The 20,728-nt window shown below is 43.3% G+C and overlaps 1 protein-coding gene across 1 annotated transcript in view; it reads right to left on the bottom strand.

Moving 5' to 3' along the window:
* The window catches only part of myo15ab (myosin XVAb), a 39,794-nt gene that overhangs the window by 2,171 nt on the left and 16,895 nt on the right, over positions 1-20,728 (bottom strand). Inside the window, exons 23-69 of the mRNA XM_071523357.1 lie at positions 20,598-20,728; positions 19,461-19,586; positions 18,997-19,074; positions 18,391-18,542; positions 17,796-17,841; positions 17,563-17,687; positions 17,168-17,285; positions 16,837-17,012; positions 16,097-16,181; positions 15,923-15,976; positions 15,709-15,790; positions 15,309-15,439; positions 14,972-15,067; positions 14,588-14,716; positions 14,330-14,436; positions 13,985-14,163; positions 12,868-12,940; positions 12,516-12,707; positions 12,318-12,400; positions 12,080-12,153; positions 10,456-10,576; positions 10,037-10,101; positions 9,517-9,933; positions 8,356-8,431; positions 8,133-8,228; positions 7,889-7,949; positions 7,270-7,363; positions 6,953-7,064; positions 6,242-6,357; positions 6,051-6,110; positions 5,702-5,777; positions 5,469-5,584; positions 5,156-5,274; positions 4,681-4,822; positions 4,143-4,254; positions 3,953-4,027; positions 3,043-3,248; positions 2,828-2,949; positions 2,628-2,691; positions 2,424-2,496; positions 2,037-2,110; positions 1,847-1,929; positions 1,614-1,744; positions 1,382-1,476; positions 1,161-1,238; positions 912-1,008; positions 360-520 (exon numbers count right to left, since the gene is read on the bottom strand). The exon at positions 20,598-20,728 is cut by the window's right edge and continues 1 nt beyond it. Of these exons, the coding sequence (XP_071379458.1) occupies positions 360-520; positions 912-1,008; positions 1,161-1,238; positions 1,382-1,476; positions 1,614-1,744; positions 1,847-1,929; positions 2,037-2,110; positions 2,424-2,496; positions 2,628-2,691; positions 2,828-2,949; positions 3,043-3,248; positions 3,953-4,027; positions 4,143-4,254; positions 4,681-4,822; positions 5,156-5,274; positions 5,469-5,584; positions 5,702-5,777; positions 6,051-6,110; positions 6,242-6,357; positions 6,953-7,064; positions 7,270-7,363; positions 7,889-7,949; positions 8,133-8,228; positions 8,356-8,431; positions 9,517-9,933; positions 10,037-10,101; positions 10,456-10,576; positions 12,080-12,153; positions 12,318-12,400; positions 12,516-12,707; positions 12,868-12,940; positions 13,985-14,163; positions 14,330-14,436; positions 14,588-14,716; positions 14,972-15,067; positions 15,309-15,439; positions 15,709-15,790; positions 15,923-15,976; positions 16,097-16,181; positions 16,837-17,012; positions 17,168-17,285; positions 17,563-17,687; positions 17,796-17,841; positions 18,391-18,542; positions 18,997-19,074; positions 19,461-19,586; positions 20,598-20,728 (5,279 nt within the window). The remainder of the gene's footprint in view (positions 1-359; positions 521-911; positions 1,009-1,160; positions 1,239-1,381; positions 1,477-1,613; positions 1,745-1,846; positions 1,930-2,036; positions 2,111-2,423; positions 2,497-2,627; positions 2,692-2,827; positions 2,950-3,042; positions 3,249-3,952; positions 4,028-4,142; positions 4,255-4,680; positions 4,823-5,155; positions 5,275-5,468; positions 5,585-5,701; positions 5,778-6,050; positions 6,111-6,241; positions 6,358-6,952; positions 7,065-7,269; positions 7,364-7,888; positions 7,950-8,132; positions 8,229-8,355; positions 8,432-9,516; positions 9,934-10,036; positions 10,102-10,455; positions 10,577-12,079; positions 12,154-12,317; positions 12,401-12,515; positions 12,708-12,867; positions 12,941-13,984; positions 14,164-14,329; positions 14,437-14,587; positions 14,717-14,971; positions 15,068-15,308; positions 15,440-15,708; positions 15,791-15,922; positions 15,977-16,096; positions 16,182-16,836; positions 17,013-17,167; positions 17,286-17,562; positions 17,688-17,795; positions 17,842-18,390; positions 18,543-18,996; positions 19,075-19,460; positions 19,587-20,597) is intronic.

The raw sequence follows: 20,728 nt of genomic DNA on the forward strand, positions 1-20,728 counted from the left end.
TTTCATTATCTTAAAGCCATTATGATCTAAAGGCTTATGCTTAAAAGCTTGAAATTTGTTTCTTAGACAAATATAAATAGTGAAGTTGATGCCTGTGTATGAATTTCTTTTCAAAGCCTTTGCCTTTCCATCAAAGCAAAGGGTGGCAGTTTAAAGAATCTAAAATATAAGATAGTTTTGATTTGTTTAACACTTTTTTGGTGACTGCATAATTCCATTTGTGTTATTTCCTAGATTTGATGTCTTTACTATTGTTCTAAAATGTGGAAAATAGTAAAAAAAAAAAAGAAAAATGTGGCGTGTCCAAACTTTTGACTGGTAGTGTATATGTGAAATATCATCCATCTGCAATGCTGTACCTGGTTAAAGTGCATCGCAACACAAAGCTCATTGTCAAACTTGAGTGGCTGAGTCCAGACAACCCGTCTGAACCAGAAGCTGTAGTTGCTGTCCACTGCCTCAGCCTCTGTAGCAAGATCCAGGATGTACTCATGCTTGTTCAGAGGACGCACATTCTGACCTGGGCACAAGGCAAGCACACACACACACAAAGTCATTTATTACATAGAGATATGCATATTTACTTAAAGATTTACTGGAACTACTCAATTAAAGGATTCATATTTGTTATTGTCCCATGAAAGCCTTATCAGTATTCGTGAACATGAGCAACTTTCTCCCAGAGCAGGAAACCAGAGAAGCCTCTGATATGTGATCTGAGAGTGTAACTGCTCCACTGACAATGAGCAGGAGATTGCCTTTGTGCACTAATACAATGTTTAATGTGTGTGTGTGTGTGTATGTGTGCGTGTGTGTGTGTGTGTGTGTGTGCGTGTGAGCGAGAGTGAGAGAGAGAGAGGGAGAGAATGAGTGAAAGAAAGAGAGTATGTGTCCGTGATTGCATGTGTTACCTCTATCGGTGACTAAAAAAATTGTGTATTCATCCATGGCCTCCGGTCTGTGTTGACCCATCTCATAACACAGCTCCTCAATCACCTCCAGAGCAACCTGAAAAACACGACAATGTCAACACACACACACACACACACACACACACAGACACACACACACACGCACGCACACACGCACAAGCATATCACAGCCATCTCCTTACAGACACCTGTGTGAAATAACAAGATGCTCAGTGGCTAAACACTTACAGAGCACGTTTTGACCTTAAGGTGACGCTCAATGCCTCCAGGGAAGAGAAACAGCTGGCGCTTGGAACTCCGTCCCGCCTGAGGAAGCACACACACACACACACACACACACACACACACACAGCGGATATGTAGGACAGTGGCTGATTTCTCAATGAAAGGGCCTGAACATTTGTGAGCCCAGGTACAAACCGGTTGTACACACAGTGTGAAGTACTGACCACCATGGCCTTCAGCTCCATGCTGTTGGGAGGGGTGACACGGCCGCCATATTGGAACGTCTTCTTCAGGTTCTGCTCACATGCTTTAGCTATGCCTATCACATTTCAACAAAACATTACTGTCAGTGAGGTGCATGCTCTGTCTGTCAATGTGCCAGATCTTAACCTGGCCTTACTGTGCGTGTGTGAATATCCTATGTGTATGTGTGTGTGTGTGTGTGTGTGTTCTTACCCTGAAACAGCACTCCAGCGCTGCGGCACGCCTGCTGTAGGTATTTCAGCAGGAAGGGCTTCAGGACTTCAGAGCAGCGATGGAAAGCAGTCAGGATGTACAGCAGCCTCCAGCCTCGTTGGCAACTATCTCTGCAGAATACAAGAGTGTAGAAACACGCTTGGGTTCACAGGTTCAGGCATTAAGGTGAAGCGAGTAGTGTGAAGTGTGCATGTTGCAGCGAGCAGACTTACGCTTTGGAGCTGGTGTTAGCGGTAAGCTGTTTGAGGACCTGGCAGTAAGCCTCATCCCTCATCAGGCTAAATTCTCCTATGAGCTGAGGGGAGGACACACACACACACACACACACACACACACACGCACACATTAATAAACGATCTAAGAGAAAACAGCAGCCGAACAAATAACTGAGTGTGTGTTTACCTTGAGGAAAGTGCTGACCACATCATGTTCTGTCAATCCCTTTAAAGGATGGTCACCCATGAAGCGCATCACCGCTGAACAAATTAGACATATAGGACACACACACACACACACACACACACACACACACACACACATGCGCACACACACACACACACAAAATCTGTCAGGTCAGCACTATGCCATAGAACTCCAACTGAAGTCTCGAAAGATGAAAAAGCAAATTTTCTATATAGGCTGAACTGATTTCTGATGAATAAAAATAAACCCAGCTTGCCTTGAATGATATTTACATTTTGATATGAAACAAATTTCAATACACCTGGAAATGCATTAATCAGAGCCCAGATGTAATGAGAAGGGACACAGGAGAGGGTGAAAACATACCTAGGAAGAGATCAGCTGCCACTCGGTTCATGGCTGGGTCAGTAAACTCTATCAGAGACTCAGAGAGAGGGGACTGCACAGGAGAAAAAAACACGTAGGACAGGAATAATATAAACAACTGACTGCATCCACGAGTATGTTAAGTCTTTTAGTCTGCAAGGATGTTCTAGGTGACAGTGGTGAAACTGTAGAGAAGGAAAGCACCTTGGAGAACTTGATCATTTCAAAAGGATCCTTGGAGTTCTTGCTCTTGCTCTTCACTGTGTCTCTGAGGAAGGAATCAGTGTTACGTTAGATTTATATGTGCTGACAAAGTTGACATGCTCATCTGTGTCTGTGTGTGTGTGTGTAAATCTCTCTGTGTGTGTCTATGTATATACAGTATATGTCGTTTTTTGTCTTACCCCTTCCCACCGGCTCCCTGTCTGAAGTATTTCTTGGCGAACTCCACCATGTCGTATTTACTGTCCAGTAGCATGCTCTCTTCCATATCTCCATCGCCATCAAAACCGTCCAGCGAAACTTTCTGAAACACAAAGACAGACAGTGGAAAAAAATGTTACACTGAGTTCAATTTGAGAGAGAGAGTAAGTGTGTGTGTGTGTGTGTGCTTGTGTACCTCTAGAGTTTGATCTATCTCATGGGCAGCCATGGTGGACGCCACAGCGACAGCGACGGCTGATGACACAGCGAACTGCCCCGCTCCTCCTCGAGGCTCCGCCCTGCGGTCCAGTGGCAGGGACAGGAAGTCAGGAGGAGCCACCGGACGGACACAATCCGCCGGGAACGCACCAGAGCGGCCACACACTGCCCCGAACTTCCACCCTGACACACACACACACACACACAGAGTAGAGGGAGTATATAAGGTCATGTAGAAAAACACACAAGCATACAAAAGTAGACACACATAGACGCGCATGTCCTCCTGGGTGCCTTGTGCCCTAAACACCCCCCCCACCCCCCCCCCCACCCCCCCCCAAACACACACACACACACACACACCCCGGCTGGTCCTGTCCTTATCATTATCTGCCCTTCCATTAGCAGCGACTCAGCTTTCCACTTACAGTCAGCAAGCAATGGACTCTTTATTTAAACAAGCGTTATCGTTATCTGCATCCTTTTTCCTATCATTTACAAGACCCCATTTGCCACCTGCAGTCACTGCTACACAGATAACCTGGCACATTGTGCTAACCTAACAATTATAGATAATTCACACGTGGATACACACAAACTCACATGCACCCTCACACAGTCACACAGGCGTACACACACACACACACACAGACCTCTCCATATTATGCGTCTGAATGTGTCTGTCTGTTTGTACTTGTGCGGTTTATTATAGCTTCTAAGGCAAACTGTGACACATTAAAATTCATTTGATTTGATTTGAATGAATAAAATATATCATGCAATGCATTATTTATACATCCATCAATGTTCTTGTGTACTCTGGTTGAAAAGATTAAGAGTCACTCTCTTTGTACAGACGCACATAACAGAATTTTATGTCGACTCACCAAAGTCTTGGGTGCCTCTCTTCATCTCCTCTAGGAACACCACCTTCTTCCTCACCACAGAGCCATAGCTATGACCTGGAGCAGATACACAAGACACACACACACACACACACACATTAGATCAGAGATTCACCCAAAAAGATGAGAAAGTTTGCCCTATGATGTCGTCTTTATGTGCAGCGTATCTCACCCTTCTCCAGCCCGTCCATAACCTGCAGCCTGATGATGTCACCTTTGTGGAAACTGAGCAGTGAGCGGTCGTCTGTCACAAAGTTACGCTCTGCAATCACATAGTCTGAGTCCTGGGAAGAACACAAAAAAAATCACAAATATAAAGGAACAAGTTTTCCATTTGAGAAGAAGTGTGTCGCAGCCCTTACTCAAAATGCATCATGTCTTGTGGCTGTCCTGCATTATGTTCTATTGAGGCGACTGTCATTTACTATTTACTGTAGCCTGTGTTAGTTGAAACATTTTCTATTAAACTATGTTTCAGTTGTGCTGGAAATATCTCAAAGTAATGTCTACGATTGGCCAGTCAACTGTGAGAATAAGAAAAATACTCCACCAAACAATTAAATGGGCCCAGAAATACAAGGTGCATCACCAATAGCTGTTGTTTTTTTTTTTAAAGTGTTTTAGGGTGGATTTCTTCCTTTAAATAGATGTTACTTTTCCATTGTTTCTTTTATGTGATAATTCTGGAGAGAAGTAGTGCTTGAATGTACCTTTTTGATCTCAGTGATGAAGGTGTCTATAAGATGTTTGACTTGCGGTGCCTTGGCTGAGAACAGGATCAGTTTCTCATTGGTCAGATTGAACTCCAGCATGTTCTCAGATGGGATGGTCACAAACAGGATGTCTGCATAGCTAAAAAAAATACACAGTGTGACTATTGTGGGGGGATACACTCACAACTATGGAAGCACACACAAATGTAAACAGATGTACTGTATGTACAAACCAGACCTGGATCAAAATAGTATACACAAATCATTCTTTTTTTTTTAAATATAACAGATAAAGAGAAATCATTGAAGGAAAGTCTAGATAATCCCAGGAAAGTGTTTGAAAGTCAATTTGTTGTACTTTTCTGTGACACAGATCCATCTGGTACTCCAAGCAGGTTTAAACAAATACAACAAAGTATTTGCAAATACTGCCTGATCCAAGTCTGGCACACACCGAGAAAACAATACATACGTGTATGGTCGCAGAACTCTGAAGTAGTCTGGAGCCGCAGCGCTGCTCTTTACTGTCTTTAACAGCTTAATGCCGCTGTGAGACACTGACAACACCTGCACTCCTGTTCCTACACTGCCCTACACACACACACACACACACACACAGGGTTGATATAAGGAAAATAATACACTCAATAATGATAATAGGATCCATTGTAATCAACTGTATCAAATGTGGGGGTTGTTGTGTGACATCGTTTGTGTTGTGATGTATTGGCGGAGAAAAGAGTCTTAAGACTGGAAACAGGAAAGTGAGCCGTCAGCACCCTCACCGAGGCAGGGAACAGACGGGAGAAGTAAATTTCCCAGGTTTCCCTGGCTGCTGTGACGATGGCTTTCTTCACAAACTCCTCCACCGGATCCATATTCTGTTCAACCCCATGTTTAGCTGTCATTCACAAAAATAGACGCATACACGCTTAAATGTTAAAATATTTAGTTTAGAGTAGAGGATGAGGTCTGGAAAAGTCTGGAAAAATGTCTGCAGTAAGAACAGGTAGCCTACCAAAAAGACTTTTCATTTTCTGCCTTTCATCCCTGGTGATACGAACACATGCCTCCGACAGAGTGTCATTCACTATCTGGAGAGGAGAGGAGAGGAGAGGGGAGGGGAGGGGAGAAGAGAAGAGAAGAGAAGAGAAGAGAAGAGAAGAGAAGAGAAGAGAAGAGAAGAGAAGAGAAGAGAAGAGAAGAGAAGAGAAGAGAAGAGAAGAGAAGAGAAGAGAAATCACTTTGAATATATTTCTGTGATCAACTGAACTTGTTGAGCACAAGTTAAGTTAGAATAAATGAATGAAATAAACATATGAATGAATGTAGAATTCATTATTCATTTATTGATCTCTTTATTTTACCTGTTTGAAAATGAGGTCTAGCACCAGAGGATTGTTGAAGCTGTCTTTGGGATAGAAAACCTGTGAAAGAAAAATATGTTCATTGGATAATGAGTGGATCTGAGGCTTTGTGTGTGTGTGTGTGTGTGTGTGTGTGTGTGTGTGTGTGTGTGTGTGTGTAGGTGTGTGTGTGTGTGTGTGTGTGTGTGTACCTCCTTCCTGAGATACAGCCTCCAGGGAACATTGGTGTAGGTGTAGTGCTCTTCATTGGTGCTCTGATGAAGCTGAGTCTGGATGGTCTCTGTCTCCACCGGGAGCTCTCGAGCAACTGCATCAAATACATCAGATTACAGATGACACAGTTTTACCTTCAGTTGTCACTCGTATTCGGAGCAGTTTACAATGAGTGAGCAGGTGAGGATTCAGTTAGTGTCTTGCTCTAGGATATTTCGATGGGATCTATGGCTGATACTGGGATCGAACCTGAGACCCTCTGGTAATGGGAAGGAAGAGCATTACAATATCTTGATGTACTTAGTGTAGGATACATGCATAAACATATTTTGGATGCGGTAGAAAATCATTTATCTTAACCCCTGAGGAACGGAGGTAATTTGAGACAACAAAAGAAATAATGAAATTCAAAGCTTGTTTGTAGTCTAAATGCTTTTTAGCTGCATGCATCTACAACACCTAAGAAAATATTTTCAGTTGTCTAATTTTGGCCATTCAGTAGACTGGATGACTCAGACGTTTGAAGTATAGATAAACAAAGCTTGGCTTAACACTGAAGTCTACTGATTTAGCCTGGAACTTTTAGTGGCATAGGGTAAGAGTTTCAATCTGGGAATATGATGACAAGAAAGTGTGCATATACTTGAATATGGGTGCATGAGTATATGAGTATATGTATATCTGAGTACCTGGAGGAGGTATGGGGATAGGACGTTCAGGTGCTTTTTTCTTAGTATTCTTGGTGGGTTTAAACCCAGCCTCTTTCATTGCGGATGCAGCAGGGGCAACAGGACGTTTGGGCTAGAGAAACACAGAAACATTTTCTTATATGGCATGACTGCAGCTGTTACTCAGAGGTTATTATTGTTTGCAAACCTTGTATGTCTAATGTTCATGTGGCTGCATGCATTGCATACATTGTGTAATTGCGTATGCTGGCATTAATGTATGCTGTAGTATTGCAAGAGAGTATGTGTAAACGTGTTTTTTTTGTGGATGTGTGCACCTGTGGAGCAGGAGGGTTGTCCATCTGCGGTTTGAGGATGTGTAAAGCTTCATCACGAGGGGTCTGCTTCTTCTTAAACTTCCCCTCAGGTCTCCTATAGAGATTCACAGTTTCAAACATTAAAGTTTGCAGGATTTGCAGGAGCTATAATGTATACAGTATGCTTTCATAGTATATACACATGTTCACTGTGTGTGGGTGTTAGTTCTAAGTATTTATTCTGTAAGTAAATGTAGCCATTCTGGTGTTGTCCTCATTACCAGCAATAACGTCAGTCATTATCTATTAGTCACTTTGTAATAGCCTGAGCTTTACCAAGCCCAAAACATATGGAAGGATATGAAGTTAACTTACATTTAGACAAAGCTCCAAGTCTGTGACAAACGACAACATCAAATGAAATGCTGTGTATTTTAACACAAAATTGTGTCCATTTATTGTAGGCCTATTTGGAGAATGAAGTGATTCTGAATGAATTAATTTTTGGTTACTCCTCACGTTCATGGGAGGCAATGAGCACAACCAGTGAGTGAGTGTGTGTGTGTGTGTGTGTGTGTGTGTGTGTGTGTGTGTGTGAGTGAGTGAGTGAGTGTGTGTGTATGTGTGTGTGAGACCTCACCTCTTGCCAGGAGGCAGTGGGTCTGGGGGTGGAGGTGGAGTGTCGTACTGTCTGATGATTTCTTTAAAATACGTAATGTCAACAATGTAAGAATTGAGCACATTACACAATACGTTTTCTTCCACCATTTTAAAAGCGAATATCGACCAATGTCTGTACAAATCAAGAAATGCAAGAACACATTTAAAGAATAGGTATTTAACTTGTTGATTACAAGACACACAGAGCTTTTAAAATCAGCAACCTTTGATATCTTGACTGGGGACGATGTGGTCTGGAGTCCGAGGTGAGTACTTCACCACCTCTCCAGTAGGGGGCGGGGGACTCGTCACCACTGGGGCTAAAACAGGAACACACACACACACACAGCTAATAAATAAAAAGCCAAGTAGTTTCTCTCTCTCTCTCTCCCCCTCCCTCTCTCCCTCTCTCCCTCTCCCTCTCCCTCTCCCTCTCTCTCGGCTTACCAAACTTCCTGGCTGGTTTGTCCTTGTTGATGGGGATGCCTGGAGCCTTCCTCCGAGGAACGCTGTCTTTACCTGACTGAGCCTGGGGAAGCCACAAATCCACACAGAGAGAGCTTAAGAGTGTGCACCCAAGGCTTTGCACCCATACAGTCTGTTCTGTCATGATACTGACAGAGCCAAGATGTCAGAATAACACAACTCAACACAAGAGCATTACATTGTATGAATGCTGTACGTTTTTTTTTGGTCAAAGAGTCGTGTTAAAACGAGAAACCGCAAGATTCTTGTTTTTTTTCATCCTTGGTTTTTTCAACATCCTTGGTGCCAAACAATCATTGCTGTGGCATTTTACATTGCACTTGCCAGCGATCAGTTTGTAACACTTTGACTTCACTGAACTGACAGCAGCTGCCACACTGCAAACCAACAGGCATTGGCTACTAAGACTAGCGAACCAACTACAAATAAAGCAACAACAGAATTTAAACTGGTGCCTAGGAGTGAGCATGTCTACAGAGATGCAAAATACTCAAATGTTATATTGACAAAAGACAGCGACTGCTTACAGTAACATTAGCAGTGCACCTACATTAGTACTTAGAGCTAACAAGCTGCAACTCAATTTAGGCAGTAGCCAAACACAATAATAAAGTTACTCAATGTAAACTAATAAACCTACCAGTATAACAAAACCTACCAATTAAAAAGAAAAAAAGCACCTGATTCATCAGCAAACTACAAGCCACATCTGCATCACTCCTCACCCTATTTTTGTCTCGGCGACAGTTCCTTCACTCTTTTTTTACATGCTTGCCTTCCCCTGAGTGAGTAATGTGTTTCTGTTTATGCAGCATTAGCTTGTGTAATTACTGCTCTTTTCAGCCATGGTGGCTATTGCTAGTCATGCTAACTACCCAGTTCTTCTTCTATTTATTCCAAACAAACCACTGTTACTGCTTCCATAAATATAAAATGCATCACATCCTGTGTGCAGCAGTGTTTGGAAAGTGTTTCCCTCTCCTAGGTGTGTAGAACAGCAAATGTTAAAAGCTTTCATGAACTGGGTATAGGTTGAACCACTATCCACGAACCACAAAGCAAAACAAACATTTATTTATAAGAAAATATCATGGATTGTCACTTTAGATATCTCACAGTAACTGACCTGGGAGCTGGGTTCGCTTTAGGCTGGGCTGGCTGGGATTTATTAGCTTTGGTGGAGCTGGGCTGAACCCCAGGGTTGGGGTTTGGGTGCAAGGCCTGAAGCTGGGGCCGAGACTGAGGCTGGGCCGGAGGCTGAGTCTGAGGCTGGGCTGGAGGCTGCGCCTGTGGATTAGCGGGGGGGTAGGGGCTAGGCGGCATGCCCGCTGAAGCATAGGGACTAGGAGGAATGTTAGCGTAGGGACTGGGTGGAATATTAGCGTAAGGACTTGGGGGTATGGTGACGTAAGCGGGGGCGTACGGGCTGGGAGGGTGGTGGAGCAGGGGGCTCATGGGAGGGCTTGTGAGGGGGGAGGTGGGGGGGCTAGTCACTGGGCTGCTGACCATCGCCATGGCCTGCATGGTCATGTGCTGGGCCTGAGGAAAAAAACAACACATTCAGTCAAAAACAAGAGCTTTCTGTCAGTACTGAGCCAAATAAGCAGGCACACAGATCCACACGGAGACACGGAGGACTTACCATGATGATGGCCTGCTGGTCCATTATAGCCTGACGCTGCTGGATCATGACAGCCTGCTGGGCATCTGTGGGGGGAGGGGGGGTGGGGGGGACAGAGGAGGAGAGAGACAATAAGGAAGATAGAGAGATGGAAAATGATAGGATTCTCCTAATGTTTGTCTTCACACGTAATACACACCTGGTGTTACAGGTGCCACTGCAGCAACAGGAGGTGACATCACTCCTCCCACGGGAAGAACTCTCACAGCTGTTGGCGCATGCGCACACACACACACACACGCACACACACACGTATTATGAAATGATGTGTATGTTTCATTGCACTGATTAAATAATCTATGGGTATAGTGAAGTTCTTCCAGTATGTGAATGTTCCAGTGTGTGTGTGTGTGTGTGTGTCACAGGTGCATGTATGTAACCAACCTCCAGGTGGAGGTGGGGGGGAGGAAGGGCTCTCTCCGGCTGTTCGTCCCCCCACCCCCCTCCGACTCCCCCAGCCCCTCGCATCCTGCTAGACAGTGCTGCAGCAGGCTCCCCTTCCTGGGGGAGACAAGTGGAGAGACAGCCAGACAGAGAGCTTCAACACTCATATACTGGTAATCATATCACAACATGAGTGCATAAACAAAGACACAGAGAGTTAAATCACCGCATCTGTGCTCTGGTATGAGTGTGTGAATGTGTGTGTGGATTTGTGTGTTTGTGAGTGTTAGAGAAGAGAGAGGGAGAGAGACAGACAGAGAAATGGAGAGTGAATGTTTTAAAAATGTTCACAATGTGTGTAATCAATGCACTTTTGACTGTGATCAACACTTTTTATTATTTTTCGCAAGAAGAAATCTGCAGTATAAAACATACAACTGCACTGTAACAATAAGAAGAGGGTGTCGTTGGGGGTAGGGAAGGTGGACAACAGACAATTACAGATCACAGATGTTCTACTTGTATGCTATTGCCTAGAAGATACAATGAAGTCAGAAATATTAGATGTAGTCAATTTCCATGCATCCACAGTTACTGAATGCACTTTTTGACTGTCAGAATAGAGGAATCCCCTCTCAAGTGTGCAGGTCCTTCCATCAGAAATCAGCTACTGACCCACAAATCTACATGTGTGTGTGTGTGTGTGTGTGAGTAATATAGGCCATGTCTCATTAAATAGTAAGCCCTTCATTTGCCAGAGTGTCAGTTCCTCGTAAGCAGATCCCTGCGTTGCCTGGGTGGGAAATCACCGTGGCGATCTAGTCGCTGTGACAGTTACGGTAACTGGGTAACGTAATAGGTTGCTGGGCGGGAGAGGTCTGTAGAACACATCTGATACATGCTAATTCCTGTCAGCCACATCCGATAGCATGGCTAACATTCACTACATCACCGTCCTAACTGAATACTGATAGATATGGCATGGCTAACACACATCAGTATCGCAGGATATCACTGCAGCCATCACTTTCATAACCAGAAAGCACTTGGAGAATGCAAACCTCCGCCAACAACTGTTCAACTTGCTGGTATACCCAAAGACATCATTCTTATCACTTACCTTTTAAGTGAAATTGAATTCTTTGTCCTCAATGGTGGAGGTAATAAATCATGAATAAGTTTTCTTTGATGTTTTATTGCTGTCCAAACTGAATAGTGAGCACTGACAGTGGCTATTTTTGTTTTGCACGTCCTCAGCTTCTAATTAGTAGTCTTACTTGGCAAACACTCACTACATCATTGTCCTGTATTCATAGATATAGCATGACAGACACTGAGGAGCCTCCTCTATTGAAGCTAAACTTTCATATAGCTAATATTGCTTATATGTGAATGTGCAACTAACAGTAAAAAATGAGGAGGCTGAATCCATTTAACACTCAAAATATAAAGCTTAGTGCAGTTTCACGTGACCGACACAGTAACCTACAGTAGATGGCAGTTAGAGGAATCCCCTCTCATGTGTTCAGGCTCTTCCATCAGAGGTCAACCACTGTCCTGCATACCCACTGTGTCTGCATGTGTGTTTGTGTGTGTGTGTGTGTGTGTATTGTAACTTACTCCAGTTCCATCAGAGAGTACAGGGTCAAACAGGCTATCAAGATAGCGATCCATTCCTCTCTGAGGCTCCAAGTCTGCAAGAGAAGAAGAAAAGAAGACAAGAGAAGGGAAGAGTAGACAACTTCATGACCCAGTTGATCAAAACAATGTCTGTATGTGAGTGTGTGTGTGTGTGTGTGTGTGTGTGTGTGTGTGTGTGTGTGTGTGTGTATGTGTGTGCGTTTGTGTACATGTGTACCTTGGCCAGAGAGTCCTTCACTGCTATATATGGCTGAAGATATGACATCATCATTCATATCAAACCCACTACCCAACAGGCTTCTATAAGACAATAAAGCACAGGGACAGCAAAAGTATTCAAATAACTGCAGGCTCTTCATCAATACTTAATTCTGCAATGAAATTAAGATGAAGTGTTGGTGTGTGCGTGTCGTACATGCTGGCGTTGGCCCGCACTCTGGTTGGTTCCTGTGCAGAGATGATGAAGTAGCTGCTGTGTTTGGGAAAGTCAGCAGGAAGCTCCAGGTCGGACATCAGGTCCAGAACATAGTCTGAGCCCTCCAGCTCCACCCACTGGGCCGGCTCCTTCAGCAGCACCGACCAGCCTCGACGGCCCTCTACCACACCCCTAGACACACACACGCACACACACACACACACACACACACAGATAAATACAAACACGTGCATGCTCATAACCATGCTGTAACCATTACATGTGTCCTATATTTAACCGTTCTTTGTAACATAATAAATGCATTTAGTGTGTGCATGTTTTAAGCTGAGACCTGTGCTGTAAGATGTCTCTGGAAAAGTCTTCTCCTGTCGTCCAGGAGTGTAGTGGACACAGGAAGGACACACCTGAAGGACAGAGGGCAAACTGTAGACACACAACACCCAAAGGATCTCTAACATACAGTAAGTATTTGACAAAGAACCCAGATGGACAACCGTGAAATGATATGAGGTGTTTTATTTATGGTAAGCAATCAAAGGCCAGTTCATTCAGGCTATTAAATAAATCGTCAACTCTATGTCTAAAAATTGGCAAGTAACAACTTCCCCGCCCGCCACACACACAAACACAGACAGTGAGCCAGAGCGAGTATCAGGTGTTGTTTAATCCTCAGTAGACTTGCCAAAAGGCCAGAGGACAGATTAGCTGGATGAGAGGAGGAAATGAGAGAGAGACAGATAACTCTTCAACCGGGCTCAGGTGAAAAAAACAAAAAGGTGAGGTTGGGTCAGGAGAGAGAGTCAAAGCCAAGGAGCAAATAAATAGGATTCACTTGTAAAAACTACTTTACATGTATTGTTGATCTAGGCTTTTAATGCTGCATGTGTATGAGGCATTAAAGTTTTAAATGCGATCTGGATCACAAGCTTCCTACTACTATCTTTGCAAAGACATAAATCTCACCACTGGCTTATTCATGAGATAAGGAGAATATATCTCCTTATATAAATGCAATGAAAGATAATGCAGATGCAAATGCAAAATTAATTTTAACTCAAATTCTTTCACCATCAAAGCAGTGTATATTTCTTAACCAGGCAAGTTGGCTAACGACATTCATATTTACATCAGCAGCCTAAGGGAAGAGTTGCAGGGGGGCGGAAAGTTACACGCACGCATTCACTCACACCAGGAAGCTTTCAAGTACAGTATTTACAGTCTTGCACGACTGAGAACCAGCCCTTGAGCAAGTGCCTTGCTCAAGGGCGCTTAGACTGCAGATGTTGTGGAAAGAGAGAACATTTTACTCTCTCACTTCCCCTCGGCCTACATTTTCCAAGTAATCCAGAGATTGGCATGAAAGATCTTTTGGTCACAAGCTCGCTCCTTTAACCAGTGGGTCACCGCTGCCTCATAGTGTGTTTGTGTGTCTGTGTGTGTTTTCTCACCATCAAAGCAGTGTATGTGCAGGACAGTGTGAGCTTTCTTGCGGTTGGCAGTCCACTCTAGTAGACAAGGTGGGTATGTCCTGACGTACTCTGGTCCTAAACTGAGCCGCTGCAGGGCCTGCAGCAGACGGTGCTGACACACACACTCATAGCCCTCTGGCCCGTAGTCCGAAACAAACCTATAAAAACAAACATGAACAGAGAATATAGAATTGAATACTGAGTTTTTCTGCATTGTTGACAAAAAAAACTGTTTGTTGTCATTATTCTCTTAACTTTATTCAATGCATATCTCTTTCATATAATGTAAACAGATTTCATTGTCTAACTGTGTGTGCGTCTTACTTCAGCAGGTACTTGGCCAGCCGTTGTGAGGGCAGGAAGGCAGAGAGACAGGCAGAGAGGAGGAGCCAACCACGCTCTGAATTCAAAACATTAGGGTTCCTCCACACCTAATAAGGAAAGGAAAGGAAAGGACAAGAGTTAGGAGAAGAAAAGAGTTGACTAGAGATGTTGAACAATTACAGTGAAGGATGTTGTCTTATTGATGTTTTTTGGGGCTCATCTCTATCCGATTGGCTACAAATAGCATGGGAGTCTCACCTGATTGGCTACCTGAGCCAGGATCTCGTCTCGAAGGCTGGGATTGGCAAGTCCTCTCTGGATGATGTAGTTACCAAACAGATTCTCCTGAGCCCCGTTCAGGTTAGGGTCACCCATGAACCTAAGTATCTAAAAAAAAAAAAAAAAAGCATAGGGACTGATTTACAGCACATAACCTCAAGGATTTCCTCAAGGCTGTTTGCTTACCTAGCTAGCTTTTCACACTGTGCTTCGGTTTGCTTTGCATTATGTGGGTACAATTTTCTGTGAGGAAAACCTACTAGAAAAACAGCTTTTCCATAAAAAAAAAAAATGGAATTAATTGACATTTAGTCTGCATGTGCTTGTATATGTGCAGCGGCGTGTGTGAGCATGTGTGTGTACCAGAATGAAGACATCCAGGGCTCCTTGCTTAAGCTCCTCGTCCAGTCTTGTCAGAGATCTCTCTAGCGGGGCAGTCAGCAACCCAAACAATGGCTCCTACAACACACAAACACATACATACATAGCAGCTGTGTAGTTAAATGGGTAGAGCTTGGCACTAATACTGTCCAGGTTTAGAGGTTTGATTCCCCATGGGGGAATGTACTAAAAAATGTATGCACTTGTGGTCTCTAAGGTTCTTTGGACTAAAGCATCCAATAAATGGCCAACGTTAGGTTAGGTTACATACATGTGTTCACAAACTCACACATGTAGGATAGTGTGTGTGTGTTCCTACCCTGAATATGGCCCGTATGTAGTGTGTGATGAGGTAGTTGTTGATATCCAGGGGCAGGGTCAGCTGGGGGTCAACCTGAACCTTGGGAGCCTGGACTACCGCCAAGCAGTCAGAGTGCAGCTCTTCACCACCTACACACACACACACACACACACACACACACCTATATTACATCAAACTACTGCTACACCTCTATCTGTCTGTCCCTTACCAGGACATAGGGTGTCATCACAGAAAAACGACAGTAAACATTGCTGAACACACCCATAAATAAGGTGGAGCATATCTCTTGTTGACAAAATTATTTATAGCAGTGACTGACTGTGTATGGATGTGTGTGTGTGTGTGTGTGTGTGTGTGTGTGTGTGTGTGTGTGTGTGTGGGAGGGTGGGGGGTGCACCTGAAGCCGCCTGCAGCAGGGCTGCCAGCTCAGCAGGGATAGGCAGTGTTGTCACATTCACCACTTCTCTGTTGATGCGATCCTACAAACATCGCAAACAAACAAACAAATGATCAAACACACACACACACACACACACCTATATTACATCAAACTACTGCTACATCTCTATCCCTTTCACAAAACTTGGTCCTCTTCCTACTGACAGTTTTACCTCCTTTCCTCTTTCACTCACCTCCTCAGCCTTCCTTGCGGGATGCAGGACTGTCTGACAGAAAGACAACAGCATCATACTTCACTCATTTGTTCAGTTTTCATTAATTTCTCTAAAACATATGGATGTCCCTAAATGTGTCCCCATACACACACACAAATACTGTGGACATACCCTCATGTAACGCTGGCGGTTGACGATGAGCAGCACCATGGAGCGGAACCTGATGAGGCACTTCCTCCTCAGAACAAACCTCTTTCTGTTCAGGATGTAGATGTTATGTTATCCATAAAGATTTTGTACTGTCTGCTTGATTAAACATTAAATTAAATTCAAACATATAAACGTGTTGTCCCCCATGAATGCTGCACGACAATTTGGACCAATCAGTAACAAAGTGCATCATCACTCCTCCAATTTTTGTCAAAATTGGACCAGTCGTGTATGAGATATCACATTTGAGTTGCATTTTTTTTTTTTACTTGACAGGGAGATAGTTAGAGAGAGACAGGAAGGTATGGGAGAGAGAGAGGGGAGGACATGCAGCAAAGGACCGCGGGCCGGATTCAAACCCAGATTGCTGCGGGAAGGACTGAGCCTTGTGGTACGCGCTCTACTCGGTAAGCCACCGGGTTTAATTGCTACACCTCCAACAGGCTAGTCAGTGTAATATTTTTAAATGCCAGCTGGATGTGTGTCGCAAGTGTCATGTCAATCAGACTTATAATGTAGGATACAAGATTTTGACCTTTAATTATAGCGCCCCCATTTGGCCAATCAGTGTAGATTTTTAAACACTGGAACATACTGCGAAGATGCATCATCCCTCCCAAGTTTAGTCAAAATCCGACCAGTGATCCCCCCCCCAGCCCCCTCCCCGCCCCATTTCATCACGTGGGGGACACAAAACTTACCTGGCCAGGTAGCCCCTGAAGTGAGCCTCAAGCTTGATCACACGGAGTCGGACTTTGAAGAAGTTCCTGCGGAAAATGCACAGGCGTGCGCATCTCTGTAGGGCTATGGCTGCAATGTTCAACACGCGGTCACGCTTACCCTCCAAAAACTGGTACAACTCCTCCTTCAGGAAAATCTAGTACACACACAGATCTCAATTAAATAGTATATGTTTCTTGCATTTGATATATTCAAACTTGTATTTGTGAGCATGTGAATGTTTGTGTGTGTGTGTGTGTGTGTGTGTGTGTGTATGTATATGTTTGCATGTTTGTTTGTGTGCATGCTCACTTTAGTGACTCCCAGCTGGTACGTGCCACTCTTGACCGGACAAAGCTTGTGTAGCATCATGACACAGTTCTCCCCTTCTGGCGGTGGGGGGTCCTTCATGCAGAGCAGAGCTTTATACCTACATGCATATGCACACACACACGCACTCAGCTTACATTTCCCTCTTACATCTCCACATAAATGCGTGCTTAAGTTCCTCCTTAATTTTCGCTTAATGTAAGAATTAGTGAGACTGATGGTGATTCTTCTCTCCGAGTTCCACATAGCAAAATCTTCAATGGTAATTTAACCCTGAGAGTGTAAAAATCAACATGTATTCCAGTGTGTCTAAAAGTTTCTAAAACACTTATTCACACTAGAAAAACTGTATATTTCTGATGTTCTAAATGACCAACCTGACAAGGAAGGTGTGAAAGAGCATTCTGATAGGATAACCCTGCTTCCTGATGCTGATGGTCTCGAAGATACCAGAATAACGCAGCTGAGTGGTGACCAGGTCCATATCAAACACGCCTGGCTCCTGTACACACACACAGACACACACACACACACAAGCTGTATATTATACAGTAATTAAACTGAAAATAACCATTGCAAACTTGCACACATTATCAAAGTTCAAATATACCTTGTGATGGTTTGGCTTGATGCATCGCACAAAATAAGGGTTACACCTGCCACAGACAGACCAGAATAAATGAATGAATGAATGAATGAATGAATGAATGAATGAATGAATGAATGAATGAATAAATTAATTAATAAATGAATGAATGAATGAATGATTTGCTAAGGGGTTAGTAAATTTGTCTGAGAGAGAGCAACTTCCTTGTGGAAAGTTTTAGAAACCCTGTCAAAGTTTCTAAATAGAGGTTTGAAGAGGGGCTGGATAATGTTTATAGTGGTGGGAGCCACACATCACTATACTGGAGGACCAAAGAGCTCCAGTGGCCTCTCCCTTCATCCATCAGAGACATGACTGAGCTCAAATGAAACATATAAAATGTATTTTCCCAACAATGCCAAATGCAACTGTATTGGAGGTTTCCAGGATTGCTCTTAAAATCACTTTAGGCTGCCTATGATGGCACACCAAGGCAAAATAAAGAGTCATATTTAAGAGGTACAGCAGGCAAATGTGTCTCAAAAGATTTGCAGTTGCCCATTGTTGCTCTAGAGGTTTATAGAAGGTCCTAAAATCAATAAGTGGTGCTGTACTAAACCTCTCCATCTTCTCCAGCAGCTCCTGCAGGCTGCTCTGGAACTTAGCGCTGACGGTATTGGCCTGGTAACGACGGGCCATGCTGCTGCGCTGCCCGTTAGACCGCTGCTGAGACACAGTCTCTGAGTGCTTCAAGAAGAGTTTGGATACCATCTACACACACACACACACACACACACACACACACAAGTTAGCTCAAAGGTCAATAGTCAACAATCTATTATCCTATCTAAATATATGTATCTGGTATTTACTGGCATCTAAATCAATATCTTGCATATAATTGTGACAAATTGTGCATTGCTGCTGGTGGGATAATGATTTGCAAACTGTAGAGAGAGTAAAGTAGTACAAATCTAAAAGCTCTACTTACTGGGGCAAATCAAACATTCAAAAACAATTAACTACTAAATAGCTACTTGTATATTTGACAAAACGTGTTTTTGACAGAAAAGGTAAAAGCGCATGTATTAGATGAGTAATGATCAGAATACTTGAAAGTAATTAAAATGAGTACTGATGCCTATTTTCACTTGTAAAGAATAGTGAATATAGCTTACATTTTGCCCTAAGACAGAGTAAGAAAGAGTGTATTTGGATATCTCACTTTATTCTTGCTCTGGGTGAAGAGGTCAAGGACATCCTGGCGGACAATGTCAAAGTTTTTATCCAAGAACTTGTGCACCTGTAACACAAATCATTAGATAAACGTTAGGAGAACATATAGAGGACCATCTGCACAGAGAGAGAGAAAGGGGGAGAGAGAGACAAAATAAGACAGATTCGCAGTAAGACATTACCAAACCAACAATACAGCCTAGGAACAACAACATCTCATTTTTGCATTATTAATGTGTGTGATGTAGCTTTGTGTCTGAGTGAGGTCAAATGGACAACCTTTCGCTATCTGGCCTTGAATCTAGTCCGATTCTCTTACCTGACTAATATATGGGCTATGTGTGTGTGTGTGTGTGTGTGTGTGTGTGTTTGTGTGTGTGTGTTTGTGTGTGTGTGTGTGTGTGTGTGTGTGTGTGTATGTGTGTTTGTGTGTGTGTGGGCGGGGGGGGGTACCTGGTAGGTGACCTTCCCAGCATAGTGTTTGAGGGTGAATTCTGGGAGTGGCATCTTTGGCCTGGCATACAGCGGATTGTCACCATGGTGATAGTGGCACTTCTGAAGGAAGGTGTGGTCTGTTGCCTAGCAATGATACGGACAATTAATGGTTCAAAGGCCATAGCAACCAAAACACTAAAGACACAAACATATACCTAAACACCGAAGACACACACACATGCCCATGCACACAATATTGCCTATTTACAGTACATTGTCTGAGGAAATTAACTGTGTATTATTGCCTGAATATTTACCTTTGTGGATCAGGTAGATTATTTTAAAACAAATAATCTCAATATGGGAATATGGGGAATTATGATGGCAGCTGCAGCAGGTAGGCAAATAAGTGGGCATGTAGTGTAGGTATGTATTGATGGGAGATGGTCAGAATAAGCTTCAGTCTCCTGGGCTACATAAATACAATATGGGAGATTTATGACTCAATTTCTTAAAAAAAAACCTGAGGTATGAAATATCTGGATCATGAACTATTCTGGGCCAGTTCCTCTTATCACAAAACACCTAAATCATTTAAGCACAAGCAATGAACCCACGCTCTCACCTCTCTTTCACCTTTGACACAATTTCCCTCACAGGGATTATTAAAGTTTCATCTAATCTAATCTAATTTAAATGTAAGATGCAAAGTAGACTCACTAGCCACAGGACTCTGCCTCAGTTGATTGTGTGTTTCTGTGTGTGCTCGCATGTGCTAACTCAAGTAAATTCAAACTGATGGATTCAGCTGAATACATCTACATTTCAGTTCAGATACTTGCATCTACAGTATCTAGCACTGAAAACAAGGATGTGCTTAGTGAACAGGGCTTTTGATTGAAAGTTTGTTGCAAGCACATGTTTGACAATAACTGTTACATTAGGTGAAATGAATGATTAACAGTTCCTGTGTTTCCTTTAGCTGTTGGGTGCTGTTTTAATTCAATCCAATTTTTCTTTTATCAAATAATTCAGTTTTCAATCCAGTTGTATTAGCTCTGTTTTTGCTATTTAATTTTGGTGATTTCCACTCCTCATAAGGTGAAGTGGTTAGACAGGCAGTGTGACGGAGTAGTTAAGTAGGTGTGGAGGTACCTGAGGGAAACCGCTCTGGTCGTCCAGTATGCGCAGTATCCCATGAGGTTTAGCAGTGATGAGGTCAAGACAGGCCTGGTTGTGGCTGAAAGGCTGCTGTTGCCACTCAATCTGTTCCCGCATGTACTCCT

Source organism: Centroberyx affinis, unplaced genomic scaffold (assembly GCF_046629955.1).
Source record: "Centroberyx affinis isolate AG114_WGS23_722 - 3 ecotype Tasmania unplaced genomic scaffold, CSIRO-AGI_Caff_v1 ptg000100l_1, whole genome shotgun sequence".
Lineage (NCBI taxonomy): Eukaryota > Metazoa > Chordata > Actinopteri > Beryciformes > Berycidae > Centroberyx > Centroberyx affinis.